Source organism: Tupaia chinensis, unplaced genomic scaffold (genome assembly GCF_000334495.1).
Source record: "Tupaia chinensis unplaced genomic scaffold, TupChi_1.0 Scaffold000280_1, whole genome shotgun sequence".
In the NCBI taxonomy this organism is placed as follows: domain Eukaryota; kingdom Metazoa; phylum Chordata; class Mammalia; order Scandentia; family Tupaiidae; genus Tupaia; species Tupaia belangeri.
The window spans coordinates 1,503,590-1,518,858 of NW_006159763.1; the positions used below are offsets into that span (position 1 = coordinate 1,503,590).

Genomic DNA, 15,269 nt, shown 5'->3' on the forward strand with positions numbered 1-15,269 from the left:
CCAACAGCTGGTCATGTGGGAGTTTAGCAACCTTAATCAGCACACCACCTGCTGGCCCATGATCTACTACAGGGTTTGTTTTTTTTTTTTTTTTTTTTGGGGGAGTTTTTGCTTTATGGGTTGTGTCTTTGCCAGAGAGAGAAAGAGAGACAGAAAGTGAGAAATCACCCTAAGGGGGGATGGCCACGCCGCAATCCCTTTTCCTCCATTCTCCTCTTGGGAACTTGGGCACGCACCCACACGCACCCAGCATGAGTTTAAGCCACCAGGTCCGGGACTTGAACTATGGTTGACTATATGGGAGTCCGGTGATGTAGCCATTACATCATCTGCTGGTCCCTTTTAGCGCTATTTTTTTTTTTCCTACCATAGTCTTCATCTGGCCACCAAAATATGCTTGGATTAGGAAATATATTATCATGCGTTACATTGTTCAAAACTTGCTAATATACATGCACTTAAATGTGATATCAAATGTCCAAGTGCTCCAACCTGACTACTCCTCTGTAACATGTGGCTCTGTTCTGTTTGAGGACAGCCTTGCTGTGGCAGTCCTCCTGCCCTGGCCTCCCAGCTGGGACAGCAGGCACCACCACACCAGCTCTTTTTCAGACAAGATCTCGCTGTGTTATCTAGGCCAGCCTCAAGCTCATGGTTCTCCTGCCTCAGGTTCTTTTTTTTTTTTTTTTTTTTTTTTTTGGGGGGGTTTCACTCGCCACACAGACAGAGAGAGACATAGAGACAGAACGCGAGAAATCACCGCCCAGGGGGGATGGCCACGCTGCAGTCCCTTCTCCTCCATTCTCCTCTCGGGATCTTGGGCACGCACGCACACGCGCCCAGCGTGAGTTTTAAGCCACCGGGTCCAGGAAGCGAACCGTGGTCGACTACGTGGGAGTCCAGCAACATAGCCATTACGCTAACTGCTGGTTCCCGTGCCTCAGGTTCTTCAAGTCCCAGAGATGACAGGCACACGCCACAATGCTGGCTCTAGAGGGGACTAGGAATCAAATCTAGTCACCACCCCCAGGGGGTCCCAATCAGCAAGACAGTTTCTGAGCAGCACACACCATCACAGCTGGCTCTAACTTTTCTTGAGGGGACAGGTTCTCATCCATGTAAACCAGTCATTAGCCATCTCAGTGAAGGTACTGCCACACGCCTGAATAAATACGTGACTCAGGTTACCCGAGTCAGCCATACTTCTGAAAGCTTTACCTATGTCCTCTACCAAAGCTCACGTGGCTTTTGTGGTCAAAATTTCTAGTTTTAATATTTCTTTGGAAGGGCTGTCTCACTTCTTCCAAACAGACTTGTCAAAAAAACTTATAGGATTTTCAGATAGCAGGGAAATACAGAGTATGCTGCCTTTATAGATGAAAGGTAATTATTACATTTATATTTATGATCATTTCAAAATTACATGAAAGCTCTGAAAAATGGCAGACTGTATGTGTATTATTACAGTATAATGCCAAAAAGATGGACTGAACTGCCACCCTGACTAGAAAAAAATATTATTAATCAATGTTTAAAATATCTGACAGAGTCTGCATTGTGGACTGCAAACCTGTCAAATCTTGTCTCTCTTATTTAAAATCTCAAATAGTTTTGCCTTAAAGAATAACCACATGGATGTAGAAGTATATATAGTATTTCTCTCCCACTCTTTCTCTTTTTTTGGCTAGACAGTGCATGCTCTCATGAGAGAGAAGGGGAGAAAGGGAAACACTCTTCCCCATGAGGAATGGTCATGCCACAATCCTTGTCTTCCACCTCTCCATCTTCTTGGGGTTTTTGACATACACACACATGTGCCTGGCATGTTTCCCAAGTTACCGGATCTGGCACTCAAACTGTGTCGTAAGTCACATGGATCTGCTGCCTTAACCACTAGGCCATGGAGCAGGCCATATAGGACTTCTCATTTCTAAAAATTTTAATTCCTGATTTAAATGTAAAACATATTTTAAGCTTTCAGTTTACTAACTTAACCTACTATATTCTAGTGGTCTGCACAAATTACTCTTGAATTGATTAGTAATCTCCTGTTTTGAGGGTTTTTATACTACAGTCATCATTCACAGAACAACTCTTGCAAGTGAGCCTGTAGGTTGACTAAAACAAACATTTACGACTATGGACTATTTGTTTTTCTACTTACTCCTGTGCTCCCTGAGACAACAGCTCTGTCCACACTCACTAATACCGCTTCTTCCAGCTGGCATTCTCCCAGAGACCACTCTACACAACGGCGATGAGCCCAACAAGTGCCTAAGATTGGAGAAGTGGAAAAGAGAAAACGAATGAGCTTTAAAAGCATGAATACTAATAGATGGACATAAAACTCCACAAGCAACTCCTATATGTAAATTCACAATGGCATCCTAAATTTCCAAGACCATTAAAGCAGCCCTTCTCAAAATGTGTTCCAGTGCCTGAGCTGCCACGATCAATATCCATCCGGAAACTTGTTAGAAATACAGAATCTTAGATCACGACTGAGACTTACTGAATCAAAACTTTTGTTGGCTCAGCCTCAAGAAGGGTGCAAGCAGAAGGTTCCTGCCAAACAATGGCTGAGGCCACACGGGAGCCCAACCTGCACAGGCTGGGTGCAGTGGTCACTCCTGCAGTCCTAGCTGACTGGGAGCTGGGCCAGGAGGACTGCAACATGAGACTCTGTCATAAATGCACCCAACCCCACTTGTTCATCTTCTCATTAAAAGAAAACAAACAAAACGATACTCTTGTGGTGAGTCTCAGCAATCTGACTTTAACAAACCTTCCAGGTGACTGTGATGCACACACAAATTTGAGAATCACTGAAGTAGTGATTATTTCATCAAAAAACAGAATTAGTTTATAGTCGCTTTGATCAAATATCACTTATAGAGTAGTTTATTTGGTATTTTAATATAAAAAAGGACATTATTAATACTTTGTTGATAAAACAAGGTATGTATGAAAAATCAGCTACACACACACCTCTCCCATATCCCACAGCTCAGCTGGAAACTGCGTCAGCAACACTTACACATCACTCAATGTGCAGTTCAACTGGGGAGTGAGATTCACTTAAACCTCGACAGCAGCGTTTCAGGAGTCTGGGTCACTATACTGGTGTTTAACAGTATAACTCACATGGAATCTACTGTCCTTTACCCACACCAGTAGGTAGACTCAAAATGTCACGTCCCCCCGAATCTCACATATCCATTTAAAACTGTCTTTTTCTCAGCTGACAGGTCTCCATGGCACTGCTATCTACATGAGAGTAAATACAATTTTTATAAATGCATTCAATCCAATGTTGGCACTGTGCAGAATAATTTATTTACTTATTAAATAAATTAGAAAAACACAAGTTAGATCATTATTTTTACCTAACCAAGTATATTTAATAATCACATTTTTTATTATATGATTCTCATTATGCCTAGATGAAAGGTATTCACTATTGATTAAACTGTTAAAGTCCTAAAATAAAAATGCTTCCAGAATAAAGAGAATCGAGAAGTAGTTACCCTTGAAGACAGGTGCATACCTGTAGGATCGAACAAGGCCTGGACATCAATGGCGTCAGGAAGGCCCACCAGGCTGAGCTCGTCCCATAATTTACCAGCCTGGTCATCGGAGGCTGTCTGGGTGCTTACACTTACACAAGATACTAGGTTCTGCTGAAGAGGTCGTTCTCTGAAAATAAAATAAGGTAGCTGTGAAAGTGATAACAAGTAGAAAACTGTTTTGTTTTATAATAATTTAAGTATAATGTACTGACAAATCAGTTGTAATCTATTATGTATTAACTGTCATAAAACAACATTTATAATTCATCTGTTATTATTAGCCATAATATAACATTAAAGTGGGTTGCTCTGCTATATCATGTAAGAAACAACTAAGAAAAAGTTCTCAAAGCCACGAGGAAGCATTAATGTCACACTTGTACAAATACATTCTATAATACTTGGGGTTTTTTCCCCCCAAAAAACTGACTCATATATTCTAGTCAGAAACCATATTTCAATAAGTAAAATGAATATTCCTTTTGCCTTTAAGTAATTAAATGTTTACAAAACATTACTTGATCAAATCAGAAAATTTTAAATGACTTTATCTTAACTGAGAACTGCCATAACAGAAGTGGCAGTTAATTTTATGTTTTAAAAAAAAAGTTTATCTTCCAGAGAAAGTAAAAACCCACTACAAAGTATGAAAAGGGAGGTGGGGAAGTGGAACATGTCAACTGTAGCTTTCTTACAGCCTCTCAACAAACCCTGACAGCTGGTCTGTGGCACGACTATGAAAGTACTCTTAATCAAGACCGACCTCACTGATCAGAGGTAAAAGGCAAGAAGCAAAGTAGCTACTGAAAGCATAGGGGGACTAAGGAAGGCAGAACAACCCTAAAAGTACAGTATAAAACTAAGTCTTGAATAGGAGACAAAACATACAAGAGATTTGACTTCCAAGCCCTAACACTGTATGTATTCTTTAAGATATTAAGTAAGTAAAGACAACTACTGTGTTTAACATCAAATAGGGGCAGTCAGATGACTATCACTAAAGCTTAAACCTTCTCCTAATATCATAGTATGTAACCTGATCCGAACTCTGTGTTAAATCACTATTGAATATAGATCATAACTCACTGCACTTCTGTATGCTGGATATTTATCATGATTCCTATTAAGAGAAAATCAGCACAATGACCAGGGAACTAAACTTTTTTATACCTGGAATCATTGAAAGAAAAAAAGTATTAACATATTTCAGTAAGTACAATTAAATATCAAACCATATAAAAATAACCAGTAATTTTTATGTTCAGCATTAGAAATGCATAGACTTTTTTTTTAAGAAATGCATAGACTTTTTGAAAAGGTTCAGCATGCCATGCTAACTTTACATTCTCATTTTCTAAATGTCCAAAGTAAAATGAGAACAAATGCTTTTCTATAATCTCTATTCCTACAAATATATTCGTTAGTAATCATTGTTATTTTACTGAGACAAAAAAAAATAACAATTCATCTATAAATACTAAAGTACTCTTTTAACGTGTTTTGCACTAGTAACTTGATGGTGGAAGGGGTGTAAAAACCAATGGAATGGCTAACCAGTCCATTACCAATCAGCTCCTAGCTAGCAGCTCAATCAATTCCAACCTTCAGTTTTGAGACAGGTTTGTATTTATATACACCATCAGTAAGATGTCAGTGTCAAGCCTACGGATGACAGCAGCCTGGCTTGCAAAAGAGTATCAAGAGAAGTCAGGGGACCAGCTGTTAGCATAATGACTATGTTGCTGGACTCCCATGTAGTCGACCACGGTTTGAGTCTCGGACCCGGTGGCTTAAACTCACGCCGGGCGCATGTGCATTCGTGCCCAAGATCCCGAGAGGAGAAGGGAGGAAAAGGGATTGTGGCATGGCCACGCCCCCGGGGGGGTGATTTCTCACTTTCTATCTCTCTTACGAGTACATTTGCCCTGTAGCAAAAAATCTCTCCAAAAAAAAAAATAAGCTAGCTGAAATAATTACCCACAAAATATTGATTTATAAAACAAAAGGAACAAAGAAAACAACCCTTGATTATATATATATATTTAGTGAAAACAAGGAAAAAACATAAAAATCATTTGTCAAATTAAAAAAAAATTAACAGGTTGTTTATACTTCATTAATAACATATATTTTGTAAATATGTAAAACCATTATCAAGCTAAATTAATTGCCTACTCTTAATTTATTGGCAAATTTTCTAAGTACTTCATTAACTGGCTTGTTACCATTACTTAATTATTCTATAAGCACTAAGTATATGTAAAGGATTTCATTAACTAAGGCTATTTTTATATGATTATCTGAACACATAAAAGATTCCACTGAAAATTAACTTTGCCTATAAAGTAAGTAAATGAAATGCACTTTTACTTCCCAGAACAGGATTTTATAAAATTGTCATTATTAGAGTCAAAACATAAAGGTATAAGATACAGCCTGGTCCAAGCCATAAAATGTGCTCATTGCTGGTGGGCACTGTACGTTTGCTGGACTCCTAATGCATCTTATTGAGGCGTGTGCTGTACTGGATTGGTAACAAAATAAAAGGCCCTCATGTATGACCCTGGCTATGGACCTGAAACATTTAGACTCTCCAAATACAGTAATCCTAAGCTTCCTTAAACTGTTCTACCTTAAATTCTTTTAAAATATATTCTTTCTTGTTGTTGTTTTATTTACTATTTCAGGTCTTCAAGGCATTGGCAACAGTTCAAACTAAAGAGCCAATCAAATAAGTACAACATGACAATACTTTAATACTTAAATTTGGATATAAGCCAACTAAGCACTTAGAAGATTACATCATCACCCTTGAGGGGCAGAGCTTGGTTAGCCTCTCCAGCTAAATTAATTTTTACACTTTCTCATCAACTACAGAAACTTCTACTCCCCTAACCAGCAGTGCCAAGTCCACAAATCAAGATGTGCTTTAAACATAACTATAAGAAAAAAAGGAAAAAAAAAATATATAGAGAGAGAGAGAGGTTTTTGCTATAGGGCACATGCGCTTGCCAGAAAGACAAAAAGTGAGAAATCACCCCCCAGAGGGGATGGGCATGCTGCAATCCCTTCTCCTCCAGTCTCCTCTTGGGATCTTGGGCAAGCACGCACACGTGCCCAGCATAAGTTTAAGCCACCACGTCCGGGACTTGAACCGCAGTTAAACACATGGGAGTTCAGCAACATAGCCATTATGCCAACTGCTGGTCCCCAAAATATATTTTTTAAAAATTAGACAAAGAGTTTTAGGTAACTACAATGTGCTCATGAATACAGATAAATAGATATTTATGTAGATATAAATAGAGGAAATCCTTGTTTTACTTTTCTTGAAAAAGCATCTTCTTTAACTATAGAGAGAACATTCTCAGTATTTAATGTGAGAAAGAGAGAGTAAGAGAACGAAATATGAAAATGTATAGGGCAACTGCACGTTCCCTGAGATACACACACACACACAAACCTAATAAATGACACAATGACTGAAAAATGACAGTAAGGACAAGAACAGTGAAAAATGTATAGGGCAACTGCACGTTCCCTGAGACACACACACACACACACCTAATAAATGACACAATGACTGAAAAATGGCAGTAAGGACAAGAACAGTGAGAACAGTTCAGGTTTGGCTCATGTGGAATGCCACCTTCTTACAGACAATTAAGAAGTTATTTAGCGAAAGGAAAAAAGGACTTAGTTTATCTATTTAGTCTTCTTTTTATTCATAAATTCCATGAACTCTCTCTCTCAGCTTATGTTAGGTTCTTTAAAGATTTCTTTGAAACACAAGCTTTTGTGATCATACCTATTTTGTTGGTACACGATTAAGAAAAAAAACTTCTCTACAATAAGAAAAATTTGAGAGAAAAGCTGCTTGCTGAGTTAATGGTGAGTCAAGGTACCCCAGGAACGGGGAAAATGTGAGAAACTATACTAAGGAATAACCCACCTGCGAATTTACAAACATGAAAATGAAAATAAATTATATATTGCATTATTTCATTCCAACAATTTAAATTCAAAACTGCTTACTTTCTCTGTCCTCTTAGTTTCCGTGAAGCTAAGTTTTGTATTTTTTCACAGGTTCCATTGCTGTTGTCATCAATGTCCCTCTTGCTGGAAGGTTGGTTTTTCCATGGCAAGATAAATCCAGGTGTCACTCGGAATTGTTTTAAGTCTCCTTGTCCTAAGGAACTTTTTTCCCCACAGTAACAAAAAGCACAGAGTTGTTCACTGGTAAAAATGAAAATCGAGGAAGATAGAAAAGAAGAAAAGCAGATTTATTCAACTACTTTAAGTGACAACTACAAATAATTTTATTTTACATTATGTCCTTAGTCCAAGTTTAGCTTTTCAACATATTTTCTATAGTCTACTCAGTGAGCATACCACAAGGACAAGTAAGTTTAATGACAATTACACTTTGCAATTCTATTTTTCCACAGCATGATTGTTCTAAATAGTAAACGTACCAAGCCAAATAATTACAGTTTATAGTTAGAAAAAAGATTTTCTTACAATCTACCATGCAGTAGACTGAGTTAACATTGTGTTGGCTGTCATGGCAAACTGGAAGAAATTAGGGACTGAGATATTTAAGCACATACTTAAAGAAATTCATTTCACTAAAGAAACGAATTCCATAATCAAAACAAAACAAAACAAGGCTTCTTTTGACTAAAGCGGGGCAGCAGGTGGCACAGGAGTCAAAGTACTGGATCCCACATGGCCAACTCCACAGTTGGAGTCCCAAACCCAGAAACTTAAAAGGCACGTCCAGTGTGTACATGTATGACCAAAATCCTGAGAGGAAAATGCAGGAGAAGGACTGCTGCGTAGGAAGTGACTTTTCACTTTACCTTTCTCTCTGTCTCTCTCCAGTGATGTACGTACCCTATGGCAAAAAAAGGAAGAAAGAAAGGGGGGGGGGGATGAAAGGAAAGGAAAAAGAAAGTTTAATTAAAAAATAAATTTGGCTAGGGAAAATCCAAGTATTAAAAAGTATGAAGAAACTAAAGCTAAAGATATATGAAGAAGAGGACAGAATTTAACTGCCACCTAGTTGTGTCTGCTGTGTAAAATAGTTATATTTAATCACTTGATGAAACATCCTTTATGCAGGAGATAGCTATCAAACAGAAGTGTATACACATAGAGAGAAAAATTATAAATTTAAATGGTTGTTGGGTTAAGTAGTGGTTTGGGGGGTACAGAAAGGCTGAATAGCAGGGGCAGAGGGATGATATACATGGCACATAGGCACTGTTGAGGACGTGAAGCTGTTTTGTATAACACTATTCTTTTTAAGAGGTTTTTGCTTCAGGGCACGTGCACTCGCTCACTGCACTGGAGAGAGAGACATGCAGTGAGAGGGAGAGGGAGAGATCACACTCCCAGCCCCCGCAAGGGGGGTGGCCATGCTGCAATCCCTTCTCCTCCAGTCTCCTCCTGGGATCTTGGGCACACACACACATGCAGCCAATGTGAGCTTGAAGGTACCGGATCTGGGCCTCAAACTGTGGTTGGTCATGTGGGAGTCCAGTGATGTAACTGCTATATCATCTGCTGGCCCCATTTTGTATGATGCTACTAATAGAATGGCAGATTCATGATCCATTTGTCAAAACCCATAAAACTGCTTCAGGCTGCTTCACGGAAAGAATGAGTCCTAACACAGACTGTGGCCCTCAGTCCCAGCACTGCACTGCTACCGGCTTCCCCACTGGGTAAGAAATGCACCGTAGGCAGGCAGTGCCCCGGGGACCGTTGTACCGGGGACATGCGGGCAAGGGAGTTCTGCACTGTCTGCTCAAGTTTTCTGAAAACTCAAAACAACCTACAAATCAAAGTCTAAATATTCTCTGCACAACGTATTTCCTGCTGCTCTGGCAGTAGAACATCTCTGCTCAGGCATTAGTTTTGCCCTTGCCCTGTGGTATTTACCCATCAACTTCCGTAATAGGCTGCATCGAGAGATGACAGAAATAACTGAAAGCCTTTTGAGGTAACGTTTTTATACTTAAGTTTAATTCATGTTGGATTCTCTCAACTAATTATCTTTTGATTATGAAAATTACCTATTTAACTCTTCCACTAAATTACCTATTTCAATTATGTGACAAAACTGTATTGCTCAGTACTACTGAGACATACACATGAATATCAATTAAATGTCACCTAATTTCAGAAAAATGAAACCAAATACAAATTTTTTTTCTTCTTGCCTGAAGGATCCTACCAACAATATCCTTTGCTAGTATCTTCTTATACTCTCATTTATAATTTTTTCTGTGCTATTAAGCTTACTTTAAAAAAAAAGTTATTGCCATAGGGTACATGCGCTCACCAGAGAGGCAGAGACAGTGAGAGGGAAAGTGAGAAATCACTTGCCTGGGGGGGTGGTCATTCTGTAATCCCTCCTCTATTCTCCTGCTGGAATTTTGGGCATGCATACACATAAACATGCCTAGCATGAGTTTCAAGGCACCGGGTCCAAGACTCAAACCATGGTTGGCCATGTGAAAGTCCAGGGCCTAAACCACCACCCCACCTGCTGGCCCCACACTTTAAAGCATAAACCATTTCTGATTTGTTTCTTCTCCGTAAAAGGGAAAGAAGAGCAACCATCAGGTTAACATCAGCATGATCAGCAACATTAATTACAACACTGACGAGGGGATTGGGCTAAAGTACTGGAGAAAAAGTGCCTTCGCCTTCAACTTTATACTCAAATGTGAAGTGTAATAAAAGTCTTTTCCGGTTAACCAAGCCTCAGAAATTTTGCCACACATCAGACTCACAATAAAAATAATTTTAAATAAGTGTTCAAATTAAGGAGTTAAAAAGGCTGCCTGAAGAAAGGTGGTCAAACATCTCAAAATAATTTTTTATTGACTTGTAAAAGGGAGGCAAAGGAAATTCCTGGCTCCTGCTTTGCATGTTTAAAGCTAAAAAGAGGATCACACCCACCACACAACATAACCCTGTCAAGGAATCTTCAAATTCACTTTCTTTGAACCCACCAGAGGCAGAAACCGCAGGGCAGCAATTCAGTTACAATCAAATGCCTGACAGCTCCAAAAAGAGGTCAGACACAGGCACCTCTGGATGTCACAAAAGCAGAAGAGTTCAGTGAACATTTTTTACAGATTTCTAAACCTGAGTGTGAGACGATGAAAGGATAGAGGGTCCCTGTGCTGCACAGACACAAGAGGGTTCTCTCCACACCCCACCAGGTGCTCATGCACAGCCACGAAAGTAAAAGCAGGCGGACGGCAACTTAAAAGCGTTTTTAAAAGATGGCATACCAAATCTGATTATAATAACCATGCAATAAATGTAAGCAGGTAAAAGTCACCGGTTCTAAGACAATTTTGAGATTTGATTACAATTATGGACAAAAAATTTGAAAATAGACAAAAGAAGGGCCAAGTTATGGTTCTGTGGTAAAATGAGATGCTCTGTAAGCCTGACCCACACGGGAAGGTCCCGAGTTCACGTCCAAAGACCTGTCGGAACACACTGTCGGAACGCAGTATCATTTACTATTAGTAACTTAATCACTGTTAGTAATGAAGCTTGAGATATATATGCGGCTCTGAGTGTAACTGAGCGTTCACATTCACTTCAAGTGCACGGAACTATTCTGAAAGTAGGCTACACATTCAGCCATGAAGGAAGGCTCGGTACATCCCAGATGGCCAGGTGCTCCTCCGACAGTGATGCAGCGGCACTGGACATGTGTAACAAAAGGGTACTTAAAACTCTCTCAATGCTTGGAAACTAGAAAGCTCTGGATAAAATGGAAATCCTAGTATTTGAAACAAAATAATGAAAATACTGAATGTAAATATTTGTAGGGCAAGTTCATATAATAACTAAAAGGGAGGCTATAAATTGACATAAATTATCAGTCAACTTAAAAGTTTAAATGTAAATGAGCTAAAATTTCAACTAAAAAAGTTGGGGGAAAAAAGCAAATGAGGACATTGATAAAAAGATGATGACAAACAGTAAAAAGGAACTAAAATCCAACAATGTGTTTAGAAACATATCACAGTTGAGTAGTGTTCACTGTCAGGTTTTTTTCCTTCCACTGGTTTTGCTTCTCTTGCTGATGTGCAGAAAGTCTCTAGGCTTTGTCATCTTATTTTAAAGAATTATTTATTTTTTGGGACCAGCAGTTGGCGTAATGGCTATGTAGCTGGACTCCCACGTAGTCGACCGTAGTTTGAGTTCCAGACCCGGTAGCTTAAACTCACGCCGGGCACATGTGCATGTGTGCCCAAGATCCCGAGAGGAGAATGGAGGAGAAGGGATTGCAGTGTGGCCATCCCCCTGGGGGGTGATTTCTCACTTTGTTACTCTGCCTCTCTCTTGTCTTTCTAGCGAGCATACGCACCCTCTAGCAAAAACCTCTTCAAAAAAAACCAAGAATGATTTAATTTTCATTTATTACTATCATCATCGTTATTTTTAATTTGCTATAGAGCACGTGCACTCACCAGAGAAAGACAGGGAGAAAGAGAGAAAAGCAAGTCACTAGATCCAGGACCTGAACCACAGTCAGCCATGTATGAGTCTAGTAAGTTAACCACACCAACACTGGCTGGCCTCTGTTTTGTCATTTCTAAATACACATGGACACAAGTCCTTTGTCAATTATATGCCTCAAAAATATTTACCTTTGTGTCATTTATTCTTTCATTCTTGTCTTAATGGTTTTTTTAAAAAACACAAGTTTTTAGTTTTAATACAGTAGTATTAATCAATCCTTTCTCATAATTAGTGATTTTCATTTGTTTTAAAAAAATCCTGCCTTACCATAAAGTAATGAAGAAATTCTCCTACATTCAATTCTAAAAATTAGATTGGTTTGCCTCTCACATAGAAGTCTTTAAATTAACTGGAATTGATCCAAATGATGGGCCGCCTCCTCTTTTTAAAGGCATATGGATATCTAATGGTCACAACACAATTATTAAAAGAAACAGCCTTTCCTTCACTGACCTGGGATGTCACATTGTCCTAACCTGTCCATATTACTCAAGCATTCTTTTGTGTTCCGTATTCTATCCCACTGGTCCACTTTTCTGGCCATGTGGTCATACAACAATAAACTAATTTATTGGCAAGCTACAAAGTCTCAGCACTGGTAAGGCAACCCAACCCTCTCCTTCGTGAGTATCTGGGTTAATCCTACCATTGGAACATTCATATCGTATTTTTAAATCAGCTTGTCAAGTTCCTTATAGAATTTTTTATTAGGATTGTTTTAAATCTACAAATCAAATGGAAAAGAACGAATATTTTCACAATATAGAGATTCTTAAAATATATGAATATGGTTCTTCAATTATGTCAGTGGTCTTGAGCATACATCCAAAAATTTTTACAAATGCCTCCATAAAAGTTTTACTCACATTTTTGCACTTAGTCCTGGTTACCTGGTATTATTTAAGAGTATCATCAGAATTTTTTTTGAAGGTTTTTGCCATAGGATATGTGCACTCATCAGGAAGGAAAGGGGCAGAGAAAGGAGTGAGGGGAAAGTGAGAAATCACTCCACAGTGGGTATGGTCATGCTGCAATCCCTTCTCTGCTCTCCTGGAATTTGGGGTGCATGCACCCAGCATGAGCTTCAAGATGCCAGGTCCAGGACTAGAACCGTAATCGGCCATGTGAGAGTTCGGTGCAGTAATCACTACAACACCTGTTGGCTCCCGGAACATCATTTTAAAAAAAATAATGTTTACCTCTGTTCCTGATACATAGCTATCTAAGTGAATTCTGCACTTTGATTTTATATCTAACAATATTGCTAAAATCTTATTAACTATATTATTTGCTTATTCTTTTAGAACATTTTATGTACTGAATGACTAATTCATTAAATTCAACCTACTCACCCTATTTTAAGGTACTGGGGGTACAGGGAAAGAAAAATAAATAAATGCAAAAAGTAGCCGAGCCTGGATTAAAAGTCAGGTCTGTATCGATGGTAAACCGGCTTTTTTGGAAGGCACATCCTCTTTTTCCTAATGAAGATGATAGAACTGGTGGTAGTATAGTCTACATCAAATAAATAACATTGTTTATCAAGCCTGCTCAAAGCTATTTTTCTCTGAGGTGTGAGCATTCATCTAACTTTTAATATACAGCCAATTATCAAATGATCTATTCTTAGATTCCACCAGTGGGATAGGCCATTTATATTATTATGAATTAGATTCTTGTATATTCACAAAGAGCTTTTAACTTTCATTCTCTCCACAATTATTTGATGAGGACTAATTAAGAGTTAGCCCCAGCGTTAGTCACCAGTCACAGAGATCAGTCCGTCAGACAGTTTGTCCCGGGGATCTGCAGACCCACGCAAGGAGTCTGAGAACCACGGCGGGTTTCAGAAGTAGACATGGACACTCCCAGATGGCTCTCGGATGCCTGCTGTAAACCAGCAATATTCTGCTTTCTTTACTTCTCAATTCTACATCTGCACTACCATTTCTAATTTACATCAAGGATAAAACAGTAAACACTAAAGAAAAGACAAGTTTAAGGCCATATTATTCAAACTACAAGTAACGTTTTAGAACTTTTAAGTTACGATTAAGCAAATTTTTAAATTCTAATCAAACAATAGAATTTTAAATTAATTCCAGTTCTGAATTCCTAACTCTTATTTGTAACTTTAGCTCATTCTGTATTTGAAAAGACAACTGTGATGGACTCTAAGGAAAATATCAATTTTTAATTGGCACCTGTAGTTCAGCCCTAGAAATGTAAATGTGGGCTCATCGGGACATATACAAGATTTACAGCCATCAGTCAAATGAATTTCCTCAGAATAAAGAGAGAAAATAAGAGACAAGGCGCTGGCAGGTGGCATAATGGTTAGGGCCGACCTGGCAGCTTGCTTTCCTCACTTTTTCTCTTTCCTTCTCTCTCTCCCATCAAACTAAAAAGTGATAATGAATAAATAAAATTAAATAACAGAGAAGACATCTGAGGCCTTGGCCCTGAGTACTCCGGCATCACAATGGTGTAGTGTCCCCACAGAAACCAGCAAAAGACAGAGTCAGGAGAGAGTGTGCTAAAAGCAAGAGAGAGGAAACGCTGAAGAAGACAGGTGTGTCCCACTCACCAATGTCATCATATAATGGTTTCTCTTGTCTTTCAAGAAAGATCTAAAAATGCAATATTTCAAAGCTGAATTACACACTGATATGCTATGATCTCCTATACTTTTTTTAATGAATGGGGGAGAGAATAAGGAGCAAGAGTATAAACTTAAGTTTACAGATAAACATCACAAACATCCTAGATGGGTCCGGCAGGTGGTGTGGTGGTTAAGGGCACTGGACGCCCACATGGCCGACCGCAGTTTGAGTCCCGGGCCTGGTGGCTTGCTTTCTCACTTTTCACTCTCTCACACACTCGGTCCCTCTCTGGTCAAATTAAAATACATGAATAAAAATAAAGTTAAATAAAATAATTCTTAAAAACAAATTAATCCTAGGGCTAAGCACAGGGGACCACATCCCACATGGTCAACCATGTTGTAAGTCATGGCCCTGGCAGCTTAAAAACATACTGAAAATGTGTGCATACATGCACAAAATCCTGACAGGATGGAGAATTAGGAGATAGGAGGAGACTATAGCACGAGCCTGCCCCATGGTGGTAGAAGGAAACAGA

At 38.9% G+C, this 15,269-nt stretch overlaps 1 protein-coding gene across 1 annotated transcript in view; it reads right to left on the reverse strand.

Moving 5' to 3' along the window:
• Window positions 1-15,269, reverse strand: part of KMT2C (lysine methyltransferase 2C) — a 221,622-nt gene that overhangs the window by 183,746 nt on the left and 22,607 nt on the right. Inside the window, exons 3-5 of the mRNA XM_027772541.1 lie at window positions 7,605-7,805; window positions 3,548-3,696; window positions 2,165-2,274 (exon numbers count right to left, since the gene is read on the reverse strand). Coding sequence (XP_027628342.1) covers window positions 2,165-2,274; window positions 3,548-3,696; window positions 7,605-7,805 — 460 coding nt within the window. The remainder of the gene's footprint in view (window positions 1-2,164; window positions 2,275-3,547; window positions 3,697-7,604; window positions 7,806-15,269) is intronic.